General features: G+C 56.0%; 2 protein-coding genes and 1 long non-coding RNA gene across 9 annotated transcripts; 1 reads left to right on the top strand and 2 right to left on the bottom strand.

Annotated features, from left to right (window-relative positions):
• Positions 1 to 719: 719 nt before the first annotated feature.
• On the top strand, positions 720 to 16,394 carry EGFL7 (EGF like domain multiple 7). 7 transcript variants are annotated; one of them, XM_077189165.1, is made up of 10 exons: positions 720 to 850; positions 3,823 to 3,891; positions 4,290 to 4,449; positions 8,661 to 8,833; positions 10,353 to 10,469; positions 11,036 to 11,148; positions 11,756 to 11,851; positions 13,038 to 13,202; positions 13,977 to 14,041; positions 14,322 to 16,094. In XM_077189165.1, the coding sequence occupies exons 1-10, from the start codon at positions 807 to 809 to the stop codon at positions 14,565 to 14,567; spliced, it is 1,248 nt and encodes a 415-aa protein (XP_077045280.1). In that variant the 5' UTR covers positions 720 to 806; the 3' UTR covers positions 14,568 to 16,094. The 7 variants fall into 7 exon arrangements, with proteins under 7 accessions (XP_077045280.1, XP_054502294.2, XP_077045282.1 ...); XM_054646319.2 differs by lacking the exon at positions 4,290 to 4,449 and having other exon boundaries at positions 780 to 850; XM_077189166.1 differs by lacking the exons at positions 720 to 850; positions 3,823 to 3,891 and adding an exon at positions 16,117 to 16,394 and having other exon boundaries at positions 3,927 to 4,449; positions 14,322 to 14,478.
• Positions 803 to 6,423, bottom strand: LOC143695574 (uncharacterized). The gene is made up of 3 exons (XR_013184938.1): positions 6,303 to 6,423; positions 2,432 to 2,569; positions 803 to 1,161 (listed from the first exon to the last, which is right to left on the bottom strand). It is a non-coding gene; the product is annotated as an uncharacterized LOC143695574 (long non-coding RNA).
• Positions 16,395 to 16,891: 497 nt separating the features above from the next.
• Positions 16,892 to 25,262, bottom strand: AGPAT2 (1-acylglycerol-3-phosphate O-acyltransferase 2). The gene is made up of 6 exons (XM_054646322.2): positions 25,002 to 25,262; positions 21,390 to 21,523; positions 20,783 to 20,958; positions 20,547 to 20,642; positions 19,011 to 19,083; positions 16,892 to 18,553 (listed from the first exon to the last, which is right to left on the bottom strand). The coding sequence occupies exons 1-6, from the start codon at positions 25,187 to 25,189 to the stop codon at positions 18,402 to 18,404; spliced, it is 819 nt and encodes a 272-aa protein (XP_054502297.1). The 5' UTR covers positions 25,190 to 25,262; the 3' UTR covers positions 16,892 to 18,401.
• Positions 25,263 to 25,791: the final 529 nt, after the last annotated feature.

Genomic DNA, 25,791 nt, shown 5'->3' with positions numbered 1-25,791 from the left:
GGTAAATTTTGCCTCCTGTGCACGTAGAGGCTGCAAACACTTGCACAAATTCCTATGAGATAGCTGGAAATTCTTAGCTAATCTCTTTTCTTTCTGTGACTCCCTCCCTTTTCCCTCTGCCTGCTCTCTGGATACCTCTGCTACATCCCCAGGCTGTCCATCCTCCCTGCTCTGCTCTCCTCTGGGCGCTGCTGGGTTCACCCCACACCCGCTGGGATGTGGGGCAGGGCAGGGACGTGGGCAGGGCTGTCCTGGCTGTCCCACCAAGGCTGGTCCTGAGGAGCAGCTGAGCCTGGATCGTGCTGGCTGTGCACACCAGGAGCTCAGCAAAGCCTCCCAGGTTTATAGCCACGGTGCTGGGTGCTTTTCATGCTGTCTGCAGCTACTGTGGGTCCTGCTGGCCTCGTTTGGGACATTGCACAGTGCAGGCAGGAGGCTTCCATGAGGCACCCGGGGTATTTTGGGATGAAGGAGCAGCTGGGATAGCCAGGCACTGTCTGGCTGTGCAGGGACACGGAGCAGAACCACGCCAGTGAAGGGCTCTTGGTAGAAATAACCCAGCATATTTTTCCCCAGGGTCCAGCATTCGTGGAACCAACTCCCCGAGCAGAGAATCAAACACACAAAGAAACAGCGAGGCTTTGCCAGTGATCCAATAAATTTCAAGCCGGATTGGGAAGGTCTGGCAGTGCTTGGGAGGCTGTGGAAAGCTGTTGTGGCTGGAGCATCCTCAAAAATCCACCTGACCTCTGGGCAGCAGCGGGAACACGGATCTGCCCCGGCAGATTCTCCCTGTCCTCCCCGGGATGTGCCGATGGAGCTGCTCCCCCTCTCTGCTGTTCCCCTGGAGGTAAGGACGAGAAATCGAATCCCGCCTGAGCCTTTTCCCAGGCTCTGCTGCTGCTGCAGATGGGGCTGGCCCCGGGGAGGAGGCAGATTTACAAACTGCAGCAAATTGGGGAAAACGAGCCCGTCCCGCTGTCTCAGCAGCAGCAGGAGGGCTGGGAGGAACACGGGGGAAGAGGTCCCAGACCAGGCTGGGAAACAAAAATGTCTCTGCAAGCAGAAGGGGGGATCAGAACTGTTCTCTCCTCTGTCCCAAAGTGAGCTCCGGGATCCCCGTCCTGCCCAGGGCAGGTTCCTGCAGCTGGAAACTTTCCCCTGGAAGAGAAAAGATAACGAGAGCAGGCATTTCTTGTGGGAAAGGCTCTCTGCTGAGCTGTTCCCTGGGATGGTGAAAGGGCTGAGCCACCCTGCAGCTATCCCACCACACTCCCCATGGGCTGATTCACTGGGAAAGCGGGGCAGGAGACCACTGCCAGGTTTTGACGGGGAAATTTTACAGAAAGCCACAAAATTCAGTTTATTCTTGGGTGGGATGAATCATTTCCCAGTTCTTACACCGCAGCCATTGCTTCTCCTCTAAATGTAAATAAAAATTTAAGTGTGCATGTGAGGGAGAATAAAGCTGGCTGTGGGATGGTGCCCTGTTCCTGCATTTCTTTTTGCACAGCCCCAGCTCAGCTGCTGGTTGTCCCCATGGGCACCTTAAGTTATAACACACTGGTCCTGAGACAACTAATGCTTGTGAATCCTTACTCAGGCCAAAAAATAAATCACTCTGTGGGGCTCAGGTCTCAGTTTTAATGTGCAGAGTCCTGAGCCACTGGTGACAAGAGTTATGGGTCAAGTGCTTTTCTTGGTTTGACCTGGTTTTATCCCACTGCCATCAGTGGACTCCTCGATTTCCACTGAGATAGCTGGAGTGCAGCTGACGCAGCTGAGGACAATATGGGCCAGAAGGGAACAGTGGGAGGTCACTTTCCTCACAGAGCCCTGCAGAACAGGGGCTGCTCCAAAGCTTAAACCGAAATGCAAAGTTTACAAACAGCCTCACGAAATCCTGGGCAGAAGAATTTGTCCTAGAACAGCAAAAGCCATTCCTCCTTTTTCTATTTTTGAGAAGCACCAAAAATCCCCTTTTGCTTCAGCAAGTGGCTCCAGCTCTGTGCCAGACCCCTGTGGAGACCAGTGGGAGCCCATTGTGCACTGCAGGTATGGGGTCAGCCATGGCTTGTGGGGGCTGAAAGGTTTTGCATCTGTGTGTGTGTCACTCTGTGCCCGTGTCCCCATCCATCTGTCACTCCAGTCTGGGCAGAGCTCGTGTGCCTGGGCACGTCCCAGGCCAGGGGCTGGAAGTGCTCCTCTCTAAAGAGCAGGCTCCTGATGTGGGACTTTAATTCTCCACTGTTCATCCTTCCTTCTCCATGCCCCAGATGCCTCCCATCCTTCTACCAAACAGGGGAGCGCTTCCAGCCCTCAGCTCCAGCCCTCAGTGTCCCATGGATGCTCTCAGGGGGATGCTGGATGCCCAGGCAGGTGCAGGGGGCTTGGCAGGCCCTAGGAAATTGGGAGGTGGTGAAAATCTCACCTGGTGCCCAGCCTGAGATGTGCTCAGCACTTGCTGTCCCTCCCAGCTCACGCTGCTGGTAAATCCAGTGGGAGACAAGGAGGTTTTCACGTTGCTGAATCCGAGAGGGAGGCTGGGCAGAAACATTTCTTTGCTGGCCTGGAGACAAGCATTAATATTAGATGTCGTGGGAGTACACTTGTGGTGTGCAAGGGAGAAAGCTGTGGGGGAAAATGTAAAACATGGGGCAAGGGAGGACTTTGAATTTGGGCGGCCACGCAGGCAGGAGCCAGAATCCCCTGCTGCCTTTGTCAGGAGCTCATCACACTGGCATTAACAGTGCCAACAGAGCTGATCTTCCCCCAGTCTGCACTGGCATAACTCCTCTGCTTCCAAGGGAACTTTGCCAGGCCTTGTCCTGGGGGATTTCCCTCCCAGCATAATGAATATTAGCACAGAAGACACAGAACCCTCCCTGAGAGCGGAGGATTAAATGCTCTTTTAATGGGCTGTGTGCAGTTCTTTAGCAGCTGACACGGGCGCTTTGCTTGAGCAAAGATTTGACCCAATAAATGGAAGTGGAAAGGAAACTTTCTGCAGTTAAAATACTGGCAGGATTTTAAAATGCTCAGTGCACTTAGGGAGTGGCTGCCCGTGGCTGAGAAGGCTCCAGCGGGGTCCCTGGGAGTGCTGGGTCCTGGGCTGTGTGGTGGGGTCCTGTGAGGAGCTGAAGGATGAGCCCATCCTCTTCCTCACCATCAAATGTACACGTGGAATGCCAGGGATTCAGGCAAAGGTTTCCTTTGCATGTGAGGGATGCTTATCCTTAAATGAGGGTAAATGGTAAAATAGAGTGTAATGGTAAAATAGAGTGTAATGGTAAAATAGAGTGTTGGGGAACAGCAGATGGGACCACAGATCAGGGGGTGAGCTTGGATACACCTGGGAGAGCGTTCCAGGTTCACTCCTGTTCTCCTGGGTCCTTGGAAAATCCCAGCCTTGAGCTGCTGGAGGGGATGGACCCTGCCCAGCAAATCCCTTCTGCTCATCAGCCCCTGCTCATCCCCCAGCCTGCTCAGCCCTGAAAGGTGCAAAGGCACCGTGGCTCTGCCTGGATCCCCACTGGGATCACAGCAAGGTGAGGGAGGATCAGGGCCATGGGATGCTCCTAAACCCCCACTGTGGGATGGGGATGGATTTCCCCATGCCCTGCCATGGGTGTGACAGTGTCTGTGCCTCTCTGGCACGCCAGCAGTGTCAGCTCAGTGCCACAGGGGCTCTGTGGCCACCACCCTGCAGGGATTTTGGGAGTGTCCAGGGAACACCAGGTCCGTGGTGGGTGAGGGCTGGGTCTCTGCTCTCTGTCTGCCTGACCAGGGCAGTGTAACACTGGGCTTTTTCTGTCCTCACAGAAAGAAACCAAGATGCTCCACAAGCAAAGGATCCCTGCCCAGAACACCTGATGGAGCACTGTGGGTGAGGTGAGTTGTCTCGGCTGCAAAATGAGATCCTGTGTTTTCAGCATGGCCACACAGAGAAGCTCTGGCTTCCACGTGCATTTTGCAATTATTAGACAATAATTCAGGCTCTGTTCATCTCCCCCGTACACCAGAAAAAAACTCAATAATGCTCTCTCATAACAAGATAATTGCTGTGCTTCCAAATCTCTTGGGAGTAGTTGCCTGTGCTGATGAAATTAAGGGAGCTGAAATCATTCCCCAGAGTAGGATGGCTCCAGAGGGTGAACAAAGCCATGTGAGATGCTTTACAACACAGAGCTGCCCTTCCACCAGCACCACCAAACCTTTCCCTGCTGCTGGGAGGGATCTCCATCTCCAGCAGCACTTCCAGAGAGGATTCCCCTCTGCTCCCTTCCCAGGGAGGATCCCACCAAAGCTCCTTTTACATGGAGAGCCCCAAGCACCCATCAGCTTCCCCAGAGCTCCACTTCCATCAGCAGCCCCAGCGTATCCCTGAGGAAACAGAGGGGATGGGCCAGTGATCTCAGTTGTTCTCTTGGAGCCATTATTGTTGAACTGGTAAATATTTCCTTTAAATGCTTACATGCTTTCAAAAAATTTACAGGGCTTAATGGGAACAAATATTCCCAGGGGGCTGTATCCTGCCATTCATTTGCACATCAGATCCCTGCTATCTTTAAGAATGGTTCTGTGCATGGGCAGGCGCCTAAGTCATCTGAGAAACAATAACCCTCTGTGCCTTAATTTTCCAGACAAAAATGTAGACAAAACAAGTGGCATTTTGGCACAGAACGAGCTGCTTTGATAAAATACTGGGCATTTAAGAGGAGAAGCCTGTAGGCAGCTGGGCTGGGGCTGTGCCGGGGCAGGTGTTGGGCTGAGCCCTGGGTGTCACCCTGGAGAGTCCCTCTGCAGCTGGGGGGCTTCTGAGGAATTCCCTAAGCATCCTTTGTGATTTGCTGGAAAGCTGGTGGTTCATCACCGGCTCCCGCAGGACTTTGGGATGAGCTCAGGGGGATTAGGGGCACGGAGCAGGTCTCTAACCCAGGGAGAGGCGATGTCTCCGAAAGTCCTCTGTGGTGGTGGGGAGTGCGGAGCGGGACAGTCATTTGTAGTCAAGAGAATTCAATTTGCCCTGGGCCCTGGTGCTGGACCATCCCCCGGGGAGTCTGCGGGGCCGGGGCTCAGCCGCGATCTCTCGCTGTTAATCCCCAGCCCACCCAGCCGGGCTGGGCCATTGGGGGGCTCAGGGACCGTGGGGGCTCCTCTTGCCCTGGGCTCTCAGGCAGGTAAGGCTCCACATCCACCCGGGGCAGGGGTCCCCGCAATCCCGTCCCCATCAGCGACACTCGGGACACCACAGCAGCGTGTCCCCTCACCCGGGCGGGGCGGCTGCGGGTCCTGCCGTGTCCCCGCACGACTCCCCGCGGGTCCCGCTGCCTCCGGCGGCGCTGCCGCGTCCCGGGGAGCCGGGGGCAGGCGGAGATCCCCGGGCCCCGGCGCTTCCCCCCGGCCGGGAGGCTCCGCTTTCCTCCCCGCCGGGAGCTCATTGGGCCGGGGCGGAGGGACCGGCTCGGGCCGGGGGAGGAAATGCGCGGGGGGCACGGCCCGGAGGCGGCTCCGCGGCTCTGCCACCGGCACCGGTGAGTCCCGGGCGGGAGGGCCCGGCACGGCCGGGGGGGCTCGGCGGGGACGGACGGGGCACGGGGGTGCCGGCGGAGCGGGGCTCGGTACCGCGGTGTGGGGAGCGGCCGGGGGCATGGACCGGCGGGAGGGCTCGGGGCTCGGGGCTCGGGGCTCGGGGCTCGGGCTGCTGCGGCCGCGGGAGCATCCCCGGGACATCCGCGTCCCCCCGGGACTCCCGTGTCCCTACAACCCCCTAGGACACCCGTGTCCTTACAGCCACCCTGGGACACCCGTGTCCCTACAGCCATCCCGGGATATCCGCGTCCTTACAACCCCCTAGGACACCCGTGTCCCTACAGCCCTTACAGCTCCCTGGGACACCCGTGTCCCTACAGCCATCCCGGGATATCTGCGTCCCCACGGGACACCCGTGTCCCTTTAGCCCCCTGGACACCCGTGTCCTTACAGCCCCCCGGGACACCCGTGTCCCTTCAGCCCTCCTGGACACCCGTGTCCTTACGGCCATCCCGGGGCATCCGCAGCCCCGCAGTCCCGGGCGGTACCGGGTCCCTGCATGGTGACGCTGTGCCCGTGCCCCTCCGGACAGTGTCACAGCCCCCTCGGCGGTGTCACCGTGCCCGTGTCCCGCTCCGTCCCGCGGTGCCGCATCCCAGCCAGCGCAGGGAGGGGTCTGGGAGGGAGAATCCATCGCCTGCGGCTGGCGCTGACCCTCCCCGGCACGGTTCGGCTCTGAGGGCACAGCCAGGGCTGGATCCCGGGTTCACCTGCAGAACCAGGCCGGGCTGTCTGGAAAATTGCAGCTTCTGGTCCCGGCAGAGCCGTCGCATCCTCGCCCGGGGCTGGGTTCTCTCGTCTCATCCCTCTGCAGCCTGAGCGCGATTCCTCCTGCTGCCCTCAGCTGGAGTTTTGGCCGCGGTTCCGTGGGCAGAGCTGCAGAAAGCGCTGCTCACCTGCGCCGTGGGTTGGGTGTCCCCTCGGTTGCTGTGGCAGGTGAGGCAAGAGCAGAATTTTGGGAATTTAGGAGAATTTTGGGAATTTAGGAGAACTTTGGGAATGGTTCTGGCTGGTGGGACAGGGGCACGTGGTCAGCCCAGAAGGGTTTGCTGACCCCTAAGATATAATTTCACTTGTCAGACCACGGGGCTTCACCTCTTCATTTGAGAGGCTTAAAAGGCAGAGACAAAAAAAGTATTTATTTTTTTCTTGAGCATTATTTTTTCTTCCTCAAGTTCTGTGCTTTAAAAGAGCATGGAATAGATGGTGGCAACACATTGGAGGATACTCAGCAGCTTTAAAGAGGTTGATTTTTGTAAACCCATAAAAAAGACGAGTCTAGACTATCGTATTTTCTACTTTTACAGCTTTTTCTGGTACAAAGCAACCATAATTTTATGACCCAGAGGGATCCTTGAGGTAGGGCACTGCAGCTCCAGTTCAAAGTGAAAAAACAAACTCTGTATTTTAGGCTCGTGCCCTGTGTTTCCTGCCATCCCCGCAAGGAAAGCTCCCATGGCAGCCACAGGAATCCTGTGGGAGGATGGAGATGGTTGGCAGAGTTTGACTTCCAGACTTCAGGATCTGGGGCTGTAGGGAAGTTTTGTGTCCCAGTATAGCCCTGGGAAAAGCTGGCTGATGGAGCAAAGGGGAGTTGGTGTGTGTCTGTACACCAGTGTCCTTGGAATGTCTCCAGGAGGACTGGGGAGAGGGAAAGCTCCTTCACTAGTTTTAAAAAAAAACAAACTTTCCTGCAGGACAAGCGAGATTTGCTTTCCTGATGGCGGAGGTACCATAAATTCTTCATTAGGAAATTAAACTAATTGCAGTGTTTGAAGAGTTGAGGACTAGAGGCTTTAAAGTACCAAAATCCTCCTTCCATCCTCTGGGCTGGGTTTGCATGGAAATCTGCTGGGATATTTGATATTTGACATTTGATATTAAGAGGCAGGAATGCACCAGGCTGTTTCTCTCCAGATGTCAATCTCCATTTCTCCCCACCTCAGATTCTTCTCCTGCACCAAGGAAAGGACAATCCTGAGTGCCTTGGAGAAGGGCTTGGAGACCTGCATGTCTGCAGATTTGCCATGGTTATTTGTAAAAACCCGTCTCAGAGTTGGGATTTCCCAGTGGCGTTTGGGGATCAAACTGCAATTTTCCAGTCCAGTCCTGCCCCACAGCATGTGGGGATTTTAGAAAGTTGATTTGCAGCTCCCCAAATCTGCAAATGTCTCAGAAGGAGGTTTCTTGTTGTGTAGTCTCCCCTTTCAGACAGTTTAAGCAGAAGATTCTTTGTTGAATTGGTGCATATTTAAGGTGGGTTTCTTGATTTGTTCCTCCTTCAGCTGCTGCCATCCGGAGGCCAAGTGGTTTGTTTAAACGAGATATTGTTTCAATTGGATATAGTTACTGACTCTCTTCAGCCTTGTTTTGTATTTGTCCTCTGCTAGAAAATCAAAACCTCTGGGTTTGTGCCTCAGAGCCGACTCTGCAGATGGTACATATGGCCCTTTTCTCTGCCACGAATTTGTGTTTTAAAGAGAAGAAGATCAGATTTCAGTGTTTCATGTGGTGGGAAAACACAGCTTTACAATGCTGTGTGCATTAAGAAATGACAGGCCATTGTTTTGCCCTCTCTGCCTGGAACTGGCAGCGAGTTGGAGGCAAACACATCCCTCCCCTGCCCCTCAACACACAGCTGGGCAGCCCCTGGTGCCCTGAGAGCATCTCCAGGCCTCCCCTGGGGTAAATCAAGGGTAATTCCTGAATTAATATTGAGCACAGTGATGAGACGAGCAGGGCAAGGTGGGTTTGTGCCTGGAGCAAACCCCACCCTGCCAGGGTTTGTCCCCGTGGCTCTGCTGGGTGTCACCAGCTGGGCAGGGACACCTCACAGAATCACAGAGTGACCCAGGCTGGAGAAGACCTTTGAGATGAAGTCCTGTGACCTAACACCTCCTTATCAGCCATGGCACTGGGTGCCACGTCCAGTCCTTTATTAAACACATCCAGGGACAGCGACTCCACTGCCTCCCTGGGCAGCCCATGCCACTGCCCAATCTCTCTTTCAGTTCAGAATTTTCTCCTGAAATGTCCTCCCACTCACAGCGGTGCCCTCCTGCCCGCAGGGATCCCCACTGAAGGACGAGCCATGCAGTAGGAGCCAGCACATCCCACGGAAGAGCAGAGCAGGAGCCAGTGCTGCAGGATTGGAACAGGACATGTGGAGCCTCAGCTGCCTCCTCTGGGGACTCCTCCTCATCCTCAGCACCACCAGCACGGAGGGCTTTGCCCCGGCAGGGTAAGGCTGTGTTTTGTTTGCAGCTCTCAGGTGTGTTCTCCACCCATCAGGGTGAGGCACATCCTCTCTGGGGGGGAACAGCCCTGTGTGGCTCTCTGGGCTGCTGAGGAGGTGGAAAATGCTCTCCCAGGGCTCAGCAGCTTGTTGCTGGTTGTTTGTTTTCTCACTGGAGCTAAAACATCTCTCAGAGAAAATGTCCCAGCTCTGTTTAACTCCAGGCAGGGACACAAAGACACTCTGGGCTTTTTGTTCAGGAGAGTCAAAAGCTGATCAGGCCCTGAGCTGTTCAGGAATTATTACAGTCTCTTTCAAGCACATCCTCCATGAAAATATGTGTGAAATGCTGCTAGCACAGAAATCAAGCGCTGTGAACGAGCTGTCACTGAAGGATGCAGCTCCCATCAGAGGATGCAGCTCCCAGCTCTGATGGACACCCAGGGACGCAGGTGTGGATAAGCCCAGGCTGGGCTTTGTGCTCCCCAGGATGCTGCTGGGGCCCATGGTCCTGCCAGCCCAGCAGGGGCAGCTCCAGCAATTGCCCTTCCCTTTGTGGGAAATGGGTCTGGGAGAGCTCCCTGGCTCCCAGCACAGCCTGGGCAGGCACAGCTCAGCTCCTGCTGGCTCTGAGGAAGCCCGGAGCTCACTGCCCCAGTTTCTTCCTGAGCCGAGAGGAGCTGGAGCTCAAAAGCCTCCCCCAGACACGGCTCACATTTTCTACAAAGTTTGTTTTTACACTGAAATGCTCCTCCAGTGTCAAACCTTTCACATTCTGTCCAGGACTGAAACCACAGCTGAATTCCTCGCTCACACGCACAGGCTGCAGCTAAAACTTTGTTCTGAATTTTACAAAGCAAACAATTGCCATTTAAAAATTGCATCTTCTATAACATTAATCATGAGGCTGAGAGGAGTTTTCTGGAGTTAATGGAAACCATCTGATGTCCATGCTAATTCCCAGGCTTTTTATTTTAGTTTCTAATTGAACTGGGAGGCTGAGACAAGTAGATGGGTTCCTCAGTGGGACTGACCTGCTTGGGCTGGAAATTGTTGAAAAAAAGGATGTTTAACCAAGACCACTTTGGCTGTTAACCTTGGGAAAGTTTTTTGCCTGGATAACACTCATCTTAGCAAGGCTGGGGAGTGCCTTTTGTCCAACCTCTAATTTTTTTGTGGTGAGCCTGACCCTTCCTGTGAAATCATTAATTTCTTGGTGACCACAGGGGTATCCGTTTCAGGAATGCAAAAGTCTCAGAAAGGAAAAATCCGCCCAGAAAGCGAGTGATTTTAGGGGAAGGGAGACAATGAATGTAATGAGTAAATCATCCCCAAATCTGGGTCCCAGCTGCTCCCTCGGGACGGGGGAGGAAGCGCCCGCGCCGCTCCAGAATTGTGTCACTGACCCCAAACAGCTTGAAGTGGCTTCCCAGGTCACTGGGGCAACCAGTGCAGCAGCCCAGTGCAGAGAGGGGAGCTCAGGCCGAGTCCTGGCTGTGGGACTGAGCCAGCTCCGTGTGCCCAGGCGCAGGGTGTGCGCAGCCCCGGGGACGCCGAGCGCCCACGCCGAGTCCCACGTGCAGCCCGTGTACCAGCCCTACCTCACCACCTGCCCGGGCCAGAGGCTCTGCAGCACCTACAGGTGAGCCCTCCTGCCTGTGCCACGGGCAGCACAGAGCCTGCTGCGCCCACAGGCCTGGGGATTCTGTCCTGTGTGATGGTGTTCACGGGGGGCTCGGGTTGAGGGAAGAGATGAGGATCTGGCTTTATGTTTCAGAAGGCTTGATTTATTATTTTATGATATATATTACATTAAAACTATATTAAAGAATAGAAGGAAGGATTTCATCAGAAAGCTAGCTAGGAATAGAATAGGAAAGAAAGAATGATAACAAAAGCTTCTGTCTTGGACAGAGAGTCTGAGCTAGCTGACTGTGATTGGCCGTTAATTAAAAACAACCATCATGGGCTAATCACAGATCTACTTGTTGCATTCCACAGCAGCAGATAACTATTGTTTACATTTTGTTCTTGAAGCTTCTCAGCTTCTTAAGAAGAAAAATCCCAAAGAAAAGATTTTTCATAAATGATGTCTGCGACAGTTCCCCCCACTGGAATGGGGATCCCAGCCCCTGGGAGTGCCCTGAGCCACTGTGGGAGCAGGGCAGGGGTTTGGGGCACCCTGCTCAGCCCAGCCTTGCCTTGCAGGACCATCTACAGGGTTGCCTACAGGCAGAGGTACAGGCAGCTGCCCCAGCCCACGGCCTCGTGCTGTCCTGGATGGAGCAGAGCAAGCGGCCACACGCTGGGCTGTAACAGAGGTGAGGAGCTGCTGGGTCACCTCGGTGCCACTGCCCGTCCCCAGACCCCTCGTGTCCCTGGAGGGGGCCCCAGGACCACATCTCTCATTTACCAACCCTCTGCCTGTCAGTGGATTCTCCCTGAATTAAATTTTCAGCATGGCAGCCAAATGTGGTTCAATATCTGATTAATTCCCAGCTTTTCTCTGCTGCCTCTTGGGCCTTTTCCCTTTGGGATCACTTACTACCTTTATAGTTACCAGAGGATCAATAAAACAATTCCTTCCCATCTAAATCAGCAGAAATGGATGAGAAACACTTTCAGGAGGCAACAAATACAAACCACAGCAGCAGCCAGTCTGTCCCCAATGGGCTCAGAGTGTGGCACCAGGGGCTGCTGCTGCCTGCTGCCCTCCTCCTTCCCACCTTTGCTGCCTGCAGGGCCTTCAGCTTCTTTCCAGCTCCTCTTCCTCCCATCCATGCTGAGCCCTGCTCCCTCTGGGCAGCTCAACCCCGCTGTGTGCTGCTGGTGTGTTTTGGGGTGTGCACAGCTCCAGGGGGGCAGGAGGGAGGGAGCTGGGGACCCCTGGAGCAGCTGGGTGATGCTGTGCTGTGTTCCCTCTCACAGCTGTGTGCTGGGAGCCGTGCCAGAACGGAGGGAGCTGTGCCTTCCCTGGGAGATGCTCCTGCCCCCCTGGCTGGACAGGGAGAGCCTGCCAGACAGGTACTGGCCATGTCCCCCTGTCCCTGCTCCTGTGTCACACCTGCCCTGCTGCTGGGACAGCTTCTGGGAGCATGCCAGCTGCCACGGGGCTCTGGGTGTCCTTTGCCCCACACCAACCCCTCAGGGGGGACAGGGACCTTGTCAGACCTTATCCCTTACCAGACCTTGGGCCACGTCTGATTCTGTCCCTCTGCACACGCATGACACTTGCTCCAGGAAAGGATGGGGAGTGTGGCTCCCCTTGGCTGCCTCAGTTCTCCCTCCTGTGCAGCAGCTCTGGCACCCCCATTTTCTCTGCCTGCTGCTCTGTGCTGGGTCAGGGTGAGCAGAGCTGTGAACCTCTCTGCAGCACAGAGCCCTTGTGGGGCCAGCCTGGGATCATGTGTCGTGATCATCCCTCCCAGGCTTTGTAAACTCTTGCTGTAAACTAAAATGCCCTTTTACTGCAGAGACTAAAAATCCATAAACCAAAGATATCTGGGGGTGGAGGAGAAGTCTGGTGATGTCCAGGCACGGGAACAGCGCCAGTGCTCCTCACAGCATGGAGAAATCAGGCAGTGTGGGGCACACCAGTGCTGCAAACCCCTGCCACGGCATTTCCCAGCTTTTCCCAGCTTTCCAGCCTCCTGTAAGGCAGAGGAGGAGCGTGTGGCATTGACCCATGCTGGGCCAGGCAGGGCTGAACCCATTGCTGACAGCTCCAGCTCCGAGGGAAAGGATTTTCCCACTGCCTGAAACAGATTTGCCCGGGCGTGGGAAGAGCTTCAGCTCTTTCTGCTTTGTGGGAACAGCTTTAATAACTCCCCCGTGTGAGGAGAGGTTACTGGGTTCTGTACACACTTGAAAGGCTGATAGCTGCTCGCCACAGCTGGCTGGAACCAAAACCCCGGCCGTAAATCCGGGATGAGAGCAAGCACTGCCTGCACCCGCCTGGCCAGAGCTGGGACATTTCTGACCACAGCTTCTCCTTCTGGTGGTATTGTGGGGGGAGCAGGAGGAGGGGAGGAGGTCAGACCCCCTCCAGCTCAGCCCAGGTTTATCCAGGGCTGCCCCAGGTGCTGAGACACCCAGAACTGTGCCCAGCACAAGCCCCAGCTCACTTGGGGGGCACTCCCTGGGGTTCCATTGCAGGCCCCCTGTGTCCCTGACCCTGTCCCCTCCTCACTGAGCTGTTCCTGTGTTCCAGACGTGGATGAATGTGCCAGCCAGAGCCACGGGTGCAGCCAGCTCTGCATCAACACAGCCGGGAGCTTCCACTGCGCCTGCCGGGACGGCTTCAGCCTGGCCGCCGATGCCAGGGGCTGCCAGCCCCTGGTGCCAGCCCCTGGGACAGACGCCTCCAGCCAAGCAGGTATCCTGTCCCTACACTGAGCCCCAGCTGCTGGGAGCCTGCAGGGAGAGCTGAGGGAACGCTCAGCATGGCAGGAGATGGGAGAGGGGACAACAGCCAGAGCCCCTCAGCTTTATTCTCTCTGAGCCAGGAGTGCTTCTCCCACCCAAACAAGTTCCCCTGAGCACAAATCCATCTGTGAGGGCGGCAGGGCTTGGCTGTGGCTGGAGCTGTCTGGGATGTGTCTGTTCTCTCCCTCACCATCCTCGTTCCTGCAGGGCAGGTCTGGAGCCACGAGGAGCGGCGCTGGTGACGGCCCATTATTACTTTTGGTACGCGCTGTGACACTTCAAACTCGTACCGTGAGTAATAATGCGCTGTGGCCAGCATGGGCACCACACAGCAAACATCTGGGACAGCCTGCACGTGCCCCACCTGCCTCTGCCCCTGTGCTGGGCCCTGACAGGGACAATCCCTTGTGCCCACCAAGCACAGGGCAGAGCTGGGTGTTATTTGGCAACACGGGCACAAAAGGCCAGGATCCACCAGATCTCTTGTCCTTTAAGCATCACCCCACTGCCTGAAACCCTCCCCGCTTTGTTGCAGGTGCTGCAGCAGCAGGAGCAGCCTGTGCCAGATGCCAGCAGGTCCAGCTGATGCTCTGGGGGATGACCTGGGGGTGGAAAGCAGCAGGGCTTGGCCAGAGCCCTGCAGCCATGTCTTTCTCCCCAGCAGCTTCCACCTCACTCAGCAGTGGGCTTTTACTCACTGACATTCCCTGGGTCACTTTTTCAGGTCCCTCCAGTGAAATGAAGGAAGAAATGAAGGACCTGAGGAGCAGAGTGGAAGCGCTGGAGCAGGTGAGTTGCAGCACAGCCCTGTGCCCTGTCCCTGCTGGGCCAGCTCCCAGCCGGGGCTGTTTGCAGCCAGGGTTTCCCTCCTCCCCGGCTCTGTTTTTAACAATCCCAGCAGCAATCCCAGCTGTGCTCCCCGCAGCCGCCGGCAGCGCCCACGCCACGGCTTTTCCAGCCCTTTGAACACAACTGCAGCCCCTTGAGCCCTCCCTGGTGGGTGCTGCATCCCCTCCGGGTGGTCCTGCTGGCCGGGGGGATGCACTCACAGCTCCCCTTCTCCCTGCAGAAGCTCCAGCTGGTGCTGGCCCCCTTCCACAACCTGATGCCGCCAGAGGATGTCGGTGCAGACCCCATCAGCCGCCTGTCCCACTCCCTCCAGCAGCTGGACAGGATTGACTCCCTGAGCGAGCAGATCTCTTTCCTGGAGGAGAGGCTGGAGACCTGTAAGTGCCTGGAAAATCAGGGGGGGATGATGATCTCCCTGCAGCCACGCTGGCCACGGGGAGCAGATGTGGGCCAGCGAGATCAGTGACACATACGCCACTGTTAATCTGGATCTGCCTCAAGCTCAGCAGCCTGTAATTAATAAAGGATGAACACCAACAGCCCATTAGCTTCATTTCAAAGCTGTTTCTATGGCTGCACCATCTGACTGCCCACGTAGCAGCCAAAAGTTGTGGGATTGGCACATGGAAACGTGGCTGTGGGGCAGGGCTGAGGGAGGCACTGGGAGCAGTGGGGCACCTGTGGCAGGCAGCACCTCACAACTCCTGTCCCTTCCTGATAACTCGGGCCTTAGGAAAGAACCCCCAACTCTTAGGAAATTAACAGCCCAAAAAGTCAATCAGGGAAGTTTAGGGAGCGTGCAGAAGTTGGCAGATTTATGAGCCTGGGAAGTTTTAGGCATTTCTTTTGGAAATTTACAGACCAGTAAGGGCACCAGAGAGGGTCTCTGAAGTAGCAAAGTGAGGAAGGGCCCCCAGTGAGAGCTGTCATGTGTGAAATGGCTGGAGGTGGAGGCTCCTGCCTGGTGTCCCCAGCATGCAGAGGGACAACAGCGTCCCCTCAGGTCCCTGTGGTGCCCACCTGGACTCCAAGCAGAACACAACCATCTGAACTCTTTTCTTGTGATAGGCAGCTCTTTGCAGCTCATTTTCCCATTAAATAATTCCAGAAACTAGACACAGTTGGGGTGTGCAACAGCAGCTTGCTGAGTCTTGGAAAGACTCAGGAGAAACTGGTTCAGGGCATATTCAGTCCCAGTTCAGTGCTTGCAGTAATGGCTGAGAGAGAAAAAGAATTCAAAGAACTTCTCTGAAGGCAAAGTAGCTGCAAATAGACACTTAAAAACCATCTCAGAAAGGGGTAATTACCAGAACCACTGAGTGTTCCAGCAGGCTGAGTTTTCTAGTAGTGCCCTGCACATATTATTAGTGACAGCACAGAGGAATGTCAGCAGTATCACAAGGTAACATGGATTCATTCCAAGGGATGACTCCAAGGTCCTGAAATTAATTTTTGCCAAGTCTGTCTCAGCAAGCAAAACCTGTTTTTGTCTCTTTTCATGGTCCCTGTAGGACACAAAGCTGTCCTGTCACACCCCAGTGAGCTCTGGGGCTCACAGGGCATCCCATGGAGTTACTCAGCCATCCCTGTTCCATGCCTGGAGGAGCATTTCCCAACTAAATGCTACCCTCCAACTGCATCCCCTATTTACTGCTCAGTGGGGATGTGTGCAATGACCAAAAAACCCATTTTCCCTTCTTTAAACCACCAGCAGAGGCACCAGGTCAGAGCTCTGTAAGCCATAACAATTTTGGCCCCTGATCCAGCACAGACTGTTCCTGCCACTGGATTTGGGGACATTGTGCACAGGGTCCAGGCAAGGACTGTGACATGCCAAGGAGGTGACAGTGACACTCCTGAATGTGGGGAGATGAAGCCTGCCTGGGCTTGTTTGCCAAAAGGAAAGCAGCAAGTGTGGGTGACATTCCCAGAGGTTCAGGTCAGTCTCATTCTGCCAGGCTCATGATTGAATTTATCAGGCTGAATTTATTTTTTTTTTTTTTATATCTTCCCAGGTTCCTGCAAGAATGAACTCTAGCAGAGTGCCTGGGGACCTGGAGCAAGCTGAGTGCATCCACAGCTCTTATCTCCCTCTCCAGCCCTAGGCTGGGGATGAAGCCTCACCATCACAGGAAGGCAGAGGGTGGCAGGAGAAGGCTCCCATCAGCATCTCCATCATTCTCTCTTCCAGCTCACCTCACCAGAGGCCACACAGTTCCTTCCAAACTGGACTCTGAGGCCTCTCCCTGCTGGAGAGGCAGCAAATAAATGCCTTACCTCGTGCCATGAGTGCCTGGCTGTGCCAGACTGGCTGTGTGTGTCACCTGGGGGTGTGCAGCTGCCCCAGGCTTTTCCTCAGCACTATCCTGGGATAGCAGCTCCAGGGAGCAACGGGCACAGGGCTGGCTGTAGAGCAGAGAGCTGGCCCAGACACACAGCAACCACACTCCCTGTGCTTGCTGTCACAGAGAGAAGGTGGGGACAAGTCCCTGCAGCCCCAAGCCAGGTGTCACAACAGGGGAGAGATGGCCCTGGTGCCTGAGGGCCGGGTACAGGAGTGGATGCCCATCCCTGCAGCTCCCATTGTGCTCTCCAGGAGCCCTGGAGTTGGATGGTGAAGCACAGCCCTCCTGCCTGAGAGGGCTCCTCCTTGTCCCCCCACAGGGTGGGGACAGGGACCCCCCCGTCCCTCCCTCACCAAACCCACCCCCTGCAAGAGCTCAGGGATCAGCATCCCACATCCTCCTCCCTCAGCCCCCACACAAGACAAGGAGGCTCCTTTATTTAAATAACCAAAGGTGTAATTTCTTTTTTTTTTTGTTGTTGTTGTTGATTTTTTGTAAAGCAGATAACATTCTCAGCCCAATTAAAAGTGAACAGCAGACAACTGCACATAGAGGCACTGCTCCCTCCTCCCAGGAGGAGTCAGACATGGTTGCCCTCCCCAGGAGCCCTCCCAGGGCCCTCCTGGGTTGAGCCTCCATGACAGCCCTTTATCTGCCACTCTCACAAAGTGCTGGTTTGGTTCCCATCCTCCCACCCCGACCCTTCCCATCCCCTGAGTCTGTACTGTAAGGCCCCTCCAATGAAGCCCCTGGCAGCACCAGCTCGGCCCAAGGGCTCCTTCCATGGAGCTCCCTGCCTTTCCCAGCTGAGGCCAGATAAACACAGCTCCACCAGTGCAGGCTGCAGGAGCTGGGTGTGCTGCTTACCTGAGTAGCCCCAGCTGGTTTATCCCAAGGTCCCCTGTGCCATGAACAGGAGAGCTAAAGCTAAAGAACCATGGACCTGACCCAGCCTCCAGGGGCATCAACATTCCACAGCTCCCGGTGAGGCATCCAGAAGCTCTGTTGGTCCATCACCCTAAGGCACAGGGGAACCCGTTTTATCTGACTGGAAAAGCGGTTTATATCCCCCAAAGGGGGAGCTGAAGCCTTCCCAGCCCCGTGCCAGCTGCAGCTCACCCACCCCGCGGCTCTGCAGGGGTTTTACAGGCCCTGGAGAGCAGCAGCTCCGCCCCGCACATCTCCCCCAGCAGAGACGCGGGACAGGCACCATCTTTCGGCCAGCGCTGACCATGACAAGTGACAAACCGAGCACGACAGAGCCCTTTGCCTCCATGAGGGGCATTGCAGGGATGTGACCAGGCTGAGCCACCACCACGGCAGGGAGCTGGCAGCAGTTTCCCAACGTGATGCTGTTGTGACACAAGGGCACCTCAAGGGGACAGGCCTGTGTGTCCCACTGGTGGGTGGGAGTGCTCTGGGCTGTCCAGGGAGGACACCACACTCCTAGCACTGCTGAAAAGCCAAAATCTGGATTTTCACCCCAGTTCTCAGCCCTGTTTGAGCACCAAGGTTGTGCTGATACAAACTGCTGCCTGGTGGTTTCCACCTGGGACATCACAGGGCCACCTCACCAGCTGAGCCTGCAGGAACACAGGTGCAGGGACAGTCACACGAGGCAGAGCTCAGGCTCCAGGCAGGTTTTTGCTGTCACCCCAAGCTAGCTGCAAGAGCTGGGGGAACTCACCTCTCTAGTCATTGAGCCCTTTGGTAGCACAAGTTTGATGCCTGAGAAATTCAGAAAAAGGAGATATTGTGAAGTGAGAAAATGAACCCATAAGAGAAATCCACTCAGAGGGGAACCTTAGTGCTGGCTTGACACCCTGTGTGTGCCAGTCTGTGGTGCTCCCAAGAGTTAGAAATCACTGCAGAGGAGAAGAAGATCCTTCAGTATTTGGCAAGAACAGACAGGTCCCTTCAGCCACCACTGCACGGTGACACCACTGGAGAAGGCTCTAGGATGAGTCCTTTGCCTGGCCTGGATGGCCTGACAGCCTGAAGAGGGTCTCCCTCATGGTGCTGAAGCATCTGTCAGAGAGCTCGGTGACATCGTCTGACGTCAGCCCTTTGGTCTCTATTGGAGGCAGAACCTCAACCTTGATTTTGCCTGGGGACAAGAGAGGAGCCTGTGAGAAACCCACACACCACAGGAGCTCTGTTCTCTGCCCTGTTCCCCACCCTGGACAGCCCCAGCTCAGCCCCCAACCCCTCCCAGGGCTTCAGGCATCCACCCCTGGAGCACAGGCAGAGTTAGATGCCAGCTCCAAGAGCTGTGCCACCCAGAATAATCCCCCTGTGCCCCAAACTGCCATCCCAGCCAGACCCTGCCCAGAGCAGGAGGTAGCAACCAATTTTTAATGAAAACATCCCTCAGTGTATTTAATTACAGCCCTTCCTGAGTTAACCCAGCCCAGGCTCTGGTGCCAAGTGCTTTGAACTGCCTCCAAACATCTCCCAGCAGGGTTCCTCCTGTTCACCCCAGCTCTGCTTCCCTCCCACACCCCTGTGAGCCAGATCTCCACTCAGGACAACAGCAACCCTGTCTCCAAGTGACTCTTTGTTACCTGATGTAAACAGTTTTGTCTTTGGGTTATAGAAGCTGGTGAAGGAGGAATACACCACAGGGATCACTGGGACCTTGGGGAAGGGAAGAAAAAGAGGAGTTACTGGCACTTCAGGGCAGGCCAGAGACAGGCAGCAAACCCCACGCTGCAGAGCTGACCTGGCCTGGCTCTCAGACACACAGGGCACACACAGCCCCACAAGCAACACCCACTTCCAAAGGGTAGAACAATCAGCAGTCAAATGGAATCAAAACCACTCCCCAAAGACTCAAGGCACAGGGATACTCAAGGAACCAGGGCCAAGTTCCACCCCAGCCTCAGCTCAGCACTGGCTTTTAGGGCTCCTCGACCCAAGTGAGGCTCCAAACCCCAGGTATTTTCTGTCCTGCAATCAAACACTGCAGGCTGCCTGTTCTGACAGGCCTTGCCTACTGTACAGGCATGTGTCTGGGGCAGGGTGGCTGCTCTGCTCTCAGTTTCTAAGGAAAGGAGTCACCAGTTGTTATCAATTGCTCCTGGGGAAGCTTCAGACAGACACAGGGCCAGGAGGGCAGGCAGAGCTGTTGCTCCAGTGCTGGTAACACAGCCAGGATCTACAGTTGGTGACTCAGGGGGGTGTAGCAGAGGCAGGAACCAGTTCCATGTCATCCTTTCCTCCAGCAGCTGCCAGGCTCTGCCTTGGCTGCATCACCCAGGCAGGAATGGGGATGGTAAAACACAGGCTACACCCTGGGCTTGGCCAAAAGAACCCAGCCAGAGAGCTGGCATCTCTTCCCTTTCCCAAAATCCCTGCTGTAACACCTTTCCTGGGGGAAACCAGTTTCCCCTGAGGCCTCGAGTCATCCCAGTCTCTGGCACACTGCCCCAGCACTGTGCCCAGGCAAACACCCTGCTCCTGAGACAGCTCTGGCCTGATCCCCCACTAACTGCTCATGGATGCTGTCATTTTGGAGAGAAAAGACATATCAAGAACTGCCATATGGCTGCCAGGGAGGCAGCAGCTATTTTCACACAGAGCAAGCCCAGATGTTGCTCTAAAGCACAAGAATTAACAATCCTGAATCATCACTATATGACTGTGACCTGGGGGATTGAGAAATGAATCGTCAGCTTTGGGCTCCCCCAGGAAAGAACCCACTGGGCTCCCTGCCAGCAGCGAGCTCTGGGCTGCAGCCATGCCCCCAGGAACCCCTGGGCACTGGCACTGCCCTGCCATGCTGCCAGGAAAGCCTGGAAACAGGGATCAAGTGTGCTGCCCCTCACACTCCTCCCTCCAGAGGGGACACCAGCACTGAGGCAGGCAGGAGAGAGGACAGGGCAATTCTCCACTGTCTACAGCCACTCATGCTCATTCCCAGAGGGGACAGAAAAGGCCCTTTTCTGGCTGCTGCAGGGCAGCACTTCTGACACCAGTGGTTTTCCTGAGTAGGTGTTACCAGCTCATCTGAGAGCAAACAAACCACACACTGCATGATCAGTGTGCAGTGCCACTGCAAAAGCACTCAGGGTTCCCATGCAGGGCCAAAGCACTGTTACCTGTGCCTGGACAGCGAGGTGAAATGCTCCTTTCTTGAATGGCAGCAAATCCCCAGTGCAGTTCCTCGTGCCCTCTGGATATACCCACACCTTCACCTGCACATGGAGAGAGAAGGCTCTGCTCCAGAAATCCACTTGCTCTGGTGGGAGACACCAGCCAGTTCTGCCAAGCTGAGCCAGGAGCACCAGCCACAATGCCCCTGTGCCACCCCACCCAGCTCCACAGTGACACTCACATTCTCAGCCACCATAGTCTTGGCCACCTCTGACATGACCATCTTGGCACTGCTGGTGCTCTTCCTGTTGATGAAGATGACGCCACCGAGGTACATGATGAGCCCCACGCTGCCCATGTACATCAGCTCCTTCTTGCCCACCTGGACACAGTTGTCGGGCAGGACCTCCATCAGCCCTAGTGGGATGGCAGAGGGCAAGACCCAGCAGTCACCCCTGGGACAAGGACAGGACAAGGACAGGGGCACCAGGGACAGGCTGGTGCCTTGCTTCTCTCCCAGCCTCTGAGAGCAGGAGGCTTGGCACACAGCAGAGTTAGTGAGGCAGGGTGGCTGCAGGTGACAGCAGGACACCCCCAGAGGCAGCTGATTCCCCAGCAGCAGGGAGTCCAGCAGGGCCACTGGCTCATGTGCTGGGCCAGCACCTCAAGGACAGCAGAACCAGGGGGGCTGCACAGGTGTGGGATTGCTCAGAGTGACAGGAGACCCTTCCCACAACCAGCACTGATGGGGAAGCTGCACCAGGGGCTGTTTGTCCAGGAGGTACAAGCAGGACTTCTCCCAGAGGTGAGCAGGAGTAAGGTTCTCTTCCCTCCCACCAGCTCCTCACCCATCATGTCGAGGACGCTCTGATGGTTGGACAAAATGACAGCAGGGCCCTCTACCTTGAAGTTCTCCAGTCCCTTCACCTCAAACCTCACGCCGAAGAAATACTTGAAGGTCTTGACAACAGCTTTGATGATCCTGCAGAAGGAAAAGAAAGCAGTCAGCAGCAGAGCAGAGAGGCCAAGGGCTGCAATACCCAGTGGGGGTGGAAGGAGACAAGAAGAGCTCTAGGACAGAGAACCTCCAGTCTTATTTGTGCTGTGGTCCACCCAGGTGTCTGTCCTGCATGGTCCCACATGCTGCAGCAGTGCTGTTCACTTGCTCTGTTCAGTGCCATGGTTCTGGGCTGCCCTGGTGCTACCAGGCTCTCCCTCCTGCAAGCAGCAGGGCCCCACAAGTTGTCAAACAATTCTCCCAGGAGCTGCCACTCCCCAGCACACACGACACCCAAGGAAGGCTCTGCCAGGTCTGCTCCTTGCAGTGCTGGAAGATGGGGCTCAGCGATAGAAACAAACCCAGGGTGCCCGAGGAAGGAGGGGAATGAAGGTGAGAAACACTTCCCTGCACCAGGCAAGGAAGCAGGCAGCAAACAGGATGCTCCCCACGTGGCTTGGCAGAGGCTGGGTGCCCTCAAGCAAACCCATGCTGAAGCTTTTGCCCTTCCCCAGTGGATCTACAGGTCTGACAGAGCTCCCAGCTTTTCCCAGCTGGAACACTCCAGCCATGCCAGCACTGGAGCACGTTTCCTTGTCAGCCCACAGGAGCAGGGCCCATCTCTGCTACCCCCTGACCAGGGACACTTGGGGACTCTCCAGCTAGGCCAAAGGACACAGGCAGAAGCTGGCAGAACACAGGGGCTATTTTGGGCAAGGGAACAGCCATTTTTCAGGACAGGTGGCAGAGGAGCCTGCACGTGAACAAGGCTCCCAAGAACAGCCACCAGCACGGCTCTGCTCTCCCCTAGAGCTGATTCAAGCTGACCTGACCTCCACCAAGCACCTGGATGTCCTGCCTCAGAGCCACCTTCTCCCTGGCAGACAGGGGATGGAGCTTCCTGCAGCAGGAAATTGAGGAACAGCCAGCTTTGTCCCCACCACAGGGTCCAGTTTGGGAACTGTGCAGCACCATTGTGCTGAGAAGCATCCTTGTCACTCGGGTGGGAGGTGAGCACCTGGACAGCATCTCATCCTGGCTCGACAGCAGCTCCCAGCATCTGCTCTCCAAAAGTCTCCATAAACTCTTGAGCCACAGCACTTTTCCCAGCTTGCTCCTACTCACAGCAGGGCTCACATCTCCGTGGGTGTGCCCCCATGCAGACCACCCGAGCTGGCTGTAACACTGGAGTTCAGGCCAGGCCAATGGCCCGAGGTGACACTCTGCTATCAGTCCTCATGTCAGCTCGGTGCAAAGAGCCACACCCAGGGAAAGGACACAGCGAGGAATGCAGAGCTCCACAGCCCACTCCAAGGTTACAGGGTGCAGTCTGCTCCAAGGTCACAGGGGTGCAGTCCAGGTGAAGAGATGGGGTTACAGGTGAGACGAGGCAGGGTGACACGAACCAGAGAGGTCAGGGGGGATGCCAGGCCACCAGGGTGACCTAAATCACACTTCTCCTCCCTTCTGCCTGCCAACCAAAAAAGAGGTCACCGCTCTGGAAGTCACAGAGCTCACTGGCTGCTGGGAGAGGCTGGTTACACATTACTCAAGAGCAACCATCCAGCTTCCTCCTGCCAGCCCGGGGACAGACTTTCCTTGCACAAGATGTGGTGTGAGCCACTGAAAGAGGCAAAGGGGCAGAGCTCAGAGCAGGAAAAGAGCAGGGGTGACCTGCTGGGCTGGCCACATGACCCACAGGGTTAAAGGATGGATCTGAGTCCCCACAACCCCACAAGTGACTTCTCTGCCGGAATCATCGACTCAGACATGGTGCAGCCACAGCTGCAGAGAGCTGTAAAACCAGTGCTCTTATTGCCAGAGACAAGGAGCACAAAAATGACAGGGAATGGGACTTTTCAGTGCATCCCTAACAGTCTGAGTATGAAAGCCAGCAGCCCCCAGATTCACGTGCTCTGCTCCACAGCCAGTCACAGAGGCTTGTTTGGGATACTCTGATTTTCAAGGACTACTGAAATCTGCTTACCAGATTGGAAGCTCGTGCAAGATGTTTTACCACAGATAAACAGTTCTATCTCTATCACACACCCTGGGTAACCTCTTCCAAGTCACACCAGCTCGACACTGGAGCCAGCAGCACAGCAAGAACAGGGTGTTCTGCACCAGGCAACAACACCATTATCACTGTCTGTCCACCAGCACATGGTCTGCTCCAGCCCCCTTTCCCAAGCTGGAATAAATAGCCTGGGATGTTGGAGAAATAAGGAACTCACTGGTTCACCTCAGCCACGGACCTCCCAGGGGCTGAAATACATCACCAGGTTCTTCAACCAGTGCCACTACAAGGAAACAACAGGCTTAAGTTACAGGAAAAGGGTGGCTCTGGCCAAAATTCAGCCCTGGGTTTCAACAGGAGGAGTTATCCAATGCAAGTTCTTGTTCCCAAATAATTCATTTAAGTTTACATAAAGTTTAGAGGGTTTATTTTTGGGGGGAAATAAAAGGATAGCATCTCCATCACTGACATCATAAATTCTCCCAGCTGCAGAGCTAGCTGAGCATTGGAAAGCTGCTCCTGAGTGAGCCAAGGCAACCAAAGCTGGAGAGAGAGCCAGGCTGGAGATCACAGAGCAGACTGCCTGGGGCCATGGCACCAGCTGGGACCGGCCGGGCACAGCCCTCAAGGCAGCACATCAGCTCCTCTGCCCTGAGTCCTACGGTGTGAAAGCCACACTGCAAAGCAAAGTCCAGCTCCACCTGCTCAGATGCTGCCAACCTTTGATCCTAAAGGATGTTAAGGCTCTCCTTTCCACTGCATCCACATGACATGCTCAGCAGAGGTAAAAAGCTGCCTAGGGGAGAGCAAAACCAGGAAATGAGATGTCCTGTGCTGCCAGCAGAAGTGCCAGCTCTGCCCGTAGGATGCACCTTGGCATGGAGAGGAGGCGCTGGATGACAGCAGCCCCTGGGCCCTTGTCACAGGTGTCCTGTCAGGGGACACAGGGCCAGACAACAGCTGCAGGAGAGCTGTGCCCCGGCAGCACATGGCACACAGCCTGCCAGCCTCTGCTGCTGGGGCAGGAAGCACCCCAAACACAACCACCCAGCTGTCAGGATCAAAAGGAACCTTCTAGAGACTGGCTCCATCTGCCACGGCAGGGTCACCCAGTGACACGAGTGTGTTTGGAATGTCTCCAGACAGGTAGATTCCTCACACTCCCTGGACAGCCTGCCCCAGTGCTCTGCCACTCTCAACAAACACTGCTCTCCCGCAGCTTTCCCTAAAAAAGCCACCACCGCCACCTTCCAGGCGCTTCATCCCCAAACACGCCTCGCCGAGGGCTCTGCCACAGGCCAGGACAGCCACCCTGAGCCTAGAGGGGACTCCCGAGGCTGCGCTGCCACCGATGTGACAGGGGCCGCCGCCACCCCAGGGGCTCCGGGCAGCGGCGGGGCGGTGACACCGCTGTCCCCAGCCCCTGTTCCCGCGTTCCCCCCTCACCTCATGTTCTTGACGGTGCGGCCGCCGTTGACCAGCAGGCAGGCTACGGCCGCCAGCGCCGAGGCCAGCAGGCACAGCACGCAGTAGAAGCCGATGCGCAGCGTGAAGTTGACGGTGGGGCTGAGCTCCATGAGGACGTGGAGCAGCAGCAGCACGGCCGTGCCCCATAGCAGCCACCCCATCTCCATGACGGCTCCACCCGGACCAGCCGCTACTGCTGCCGCCTCCTCCTCCCCGGGCAGCCCGCGCTGAGCCCGCCTTATGTGGGCGGCCCTGCCCGCCCCGCCGCTCCCTCGGCGGGGCGGGACGGGCAGCGAGCGGGGAATGTTCTCTGTGGAGCGGGCATTCCTCAGGCTGCTGGGCGGGCCGCCGTGGCCATGGCGAGGGGAGGAGGGCGGTTGGTTCCCTCACGGACCCTGTGAGGGGGTTTGGTCACCGCATGGAGGAAGTTTGGGATCCTCATGGAACCATGGGGAGTTTTGAGACCTCCCCATGGATTTCTGGGGGTGTTTTGTTCCCTCATGAAGCCCTGTGGGGGGTTTGGTCTCCTCATGGAGCCCTGTGGGGGGTTTGATCCTCGCATTGACGGTTGTGGAAGTTTGGGACTCTCATGGAGCCCTGTGGGCCTTTGGGACTCTCTTGGAGTCCTGTGGGGGATTTTCACTGCCTGCGTGGTGCCATGGAAAGGCTTTGGGGTCCTCCATACTGTGAGGGAGTTTGTGTCCCTCAGGCCAGTATGTGAGAGTCACAAACCTCCTAGACCCTTGCCCACCTTCTCTGCTGGTGCTTG

The sequence above is a fragment of the Agelaius phoeniceus genome, chromosome 21 (genome assembly GCF_051311805.1).
Source record: "Agelaius phoeniceus isolate bAgePho1 chromosome 21, bAgePho1.hap1, whole genome shotgun sequence".
In the NCBI taxonomy this organism is placed as follows: domain Eukaryota; kingdom Metazoa; phylum Chordata; class Aves; order Passeriformes; family Icteridae; genus Agelaius; species Agelaius phoeniceus.
Note: the sequence above shows the minus strand (reverse complement) of the source record. Positions and strands in the feature narration are given on the sequence as shown.

What these genes read in the sequence shown, in the direction of transcription:
- EGFL7 (XM_077189163.1), top strand. Translation starts at nt 4,171, where the DNA reads ATGCTTTACAACACAGAGCTGCCCTTCCACCAGCACCACCAAACCTTT. An exon ending in GAGGGCTTTGCCCCGGCAGG is followed by an intron (nt 8,834 to 10,352) that starts GTAAGGCTGTGT and finishes CCGTGTGCCCAG; the next exon opens with GCGCAGGGTGTGCGCAGCCC. An exon ending in AGGGAGAGCCTGCCAGACAG is followed by an intron (nt 11,852 to 13,037) that starts GTACTGGCCATG and finishes CCTGTGTTCCAG; the next exon opens with ACGTGGATGAATGTGCCAGC.
- AGPAT2 (XM_054646322.2), bottom strand. Translation starts at nt 25,189, where the DNA reads ATGGAGATGGGGTGGCTGCTATGGGGCACGGCCGTGCTGCTGCTGCTC. An exon ending in CGCACCGTCAAGAACATGAG is followed by an intron (nt 21,524 to 25,001) that starts GTGAGGGGGGAA and finishes TTCCTTCTGCAG; the next exon opens with GATCATCAAAGCTGTTGTCA. An exon ending in AGACTATGGTGGCTGAGAAT is followed by an intron (nt 20,643 to 20,782) that starts GTGAGTGTCACT and finishes CTCCATGTGCAG; the next exon opens with GTGAAGGTGTGGGTATATCC.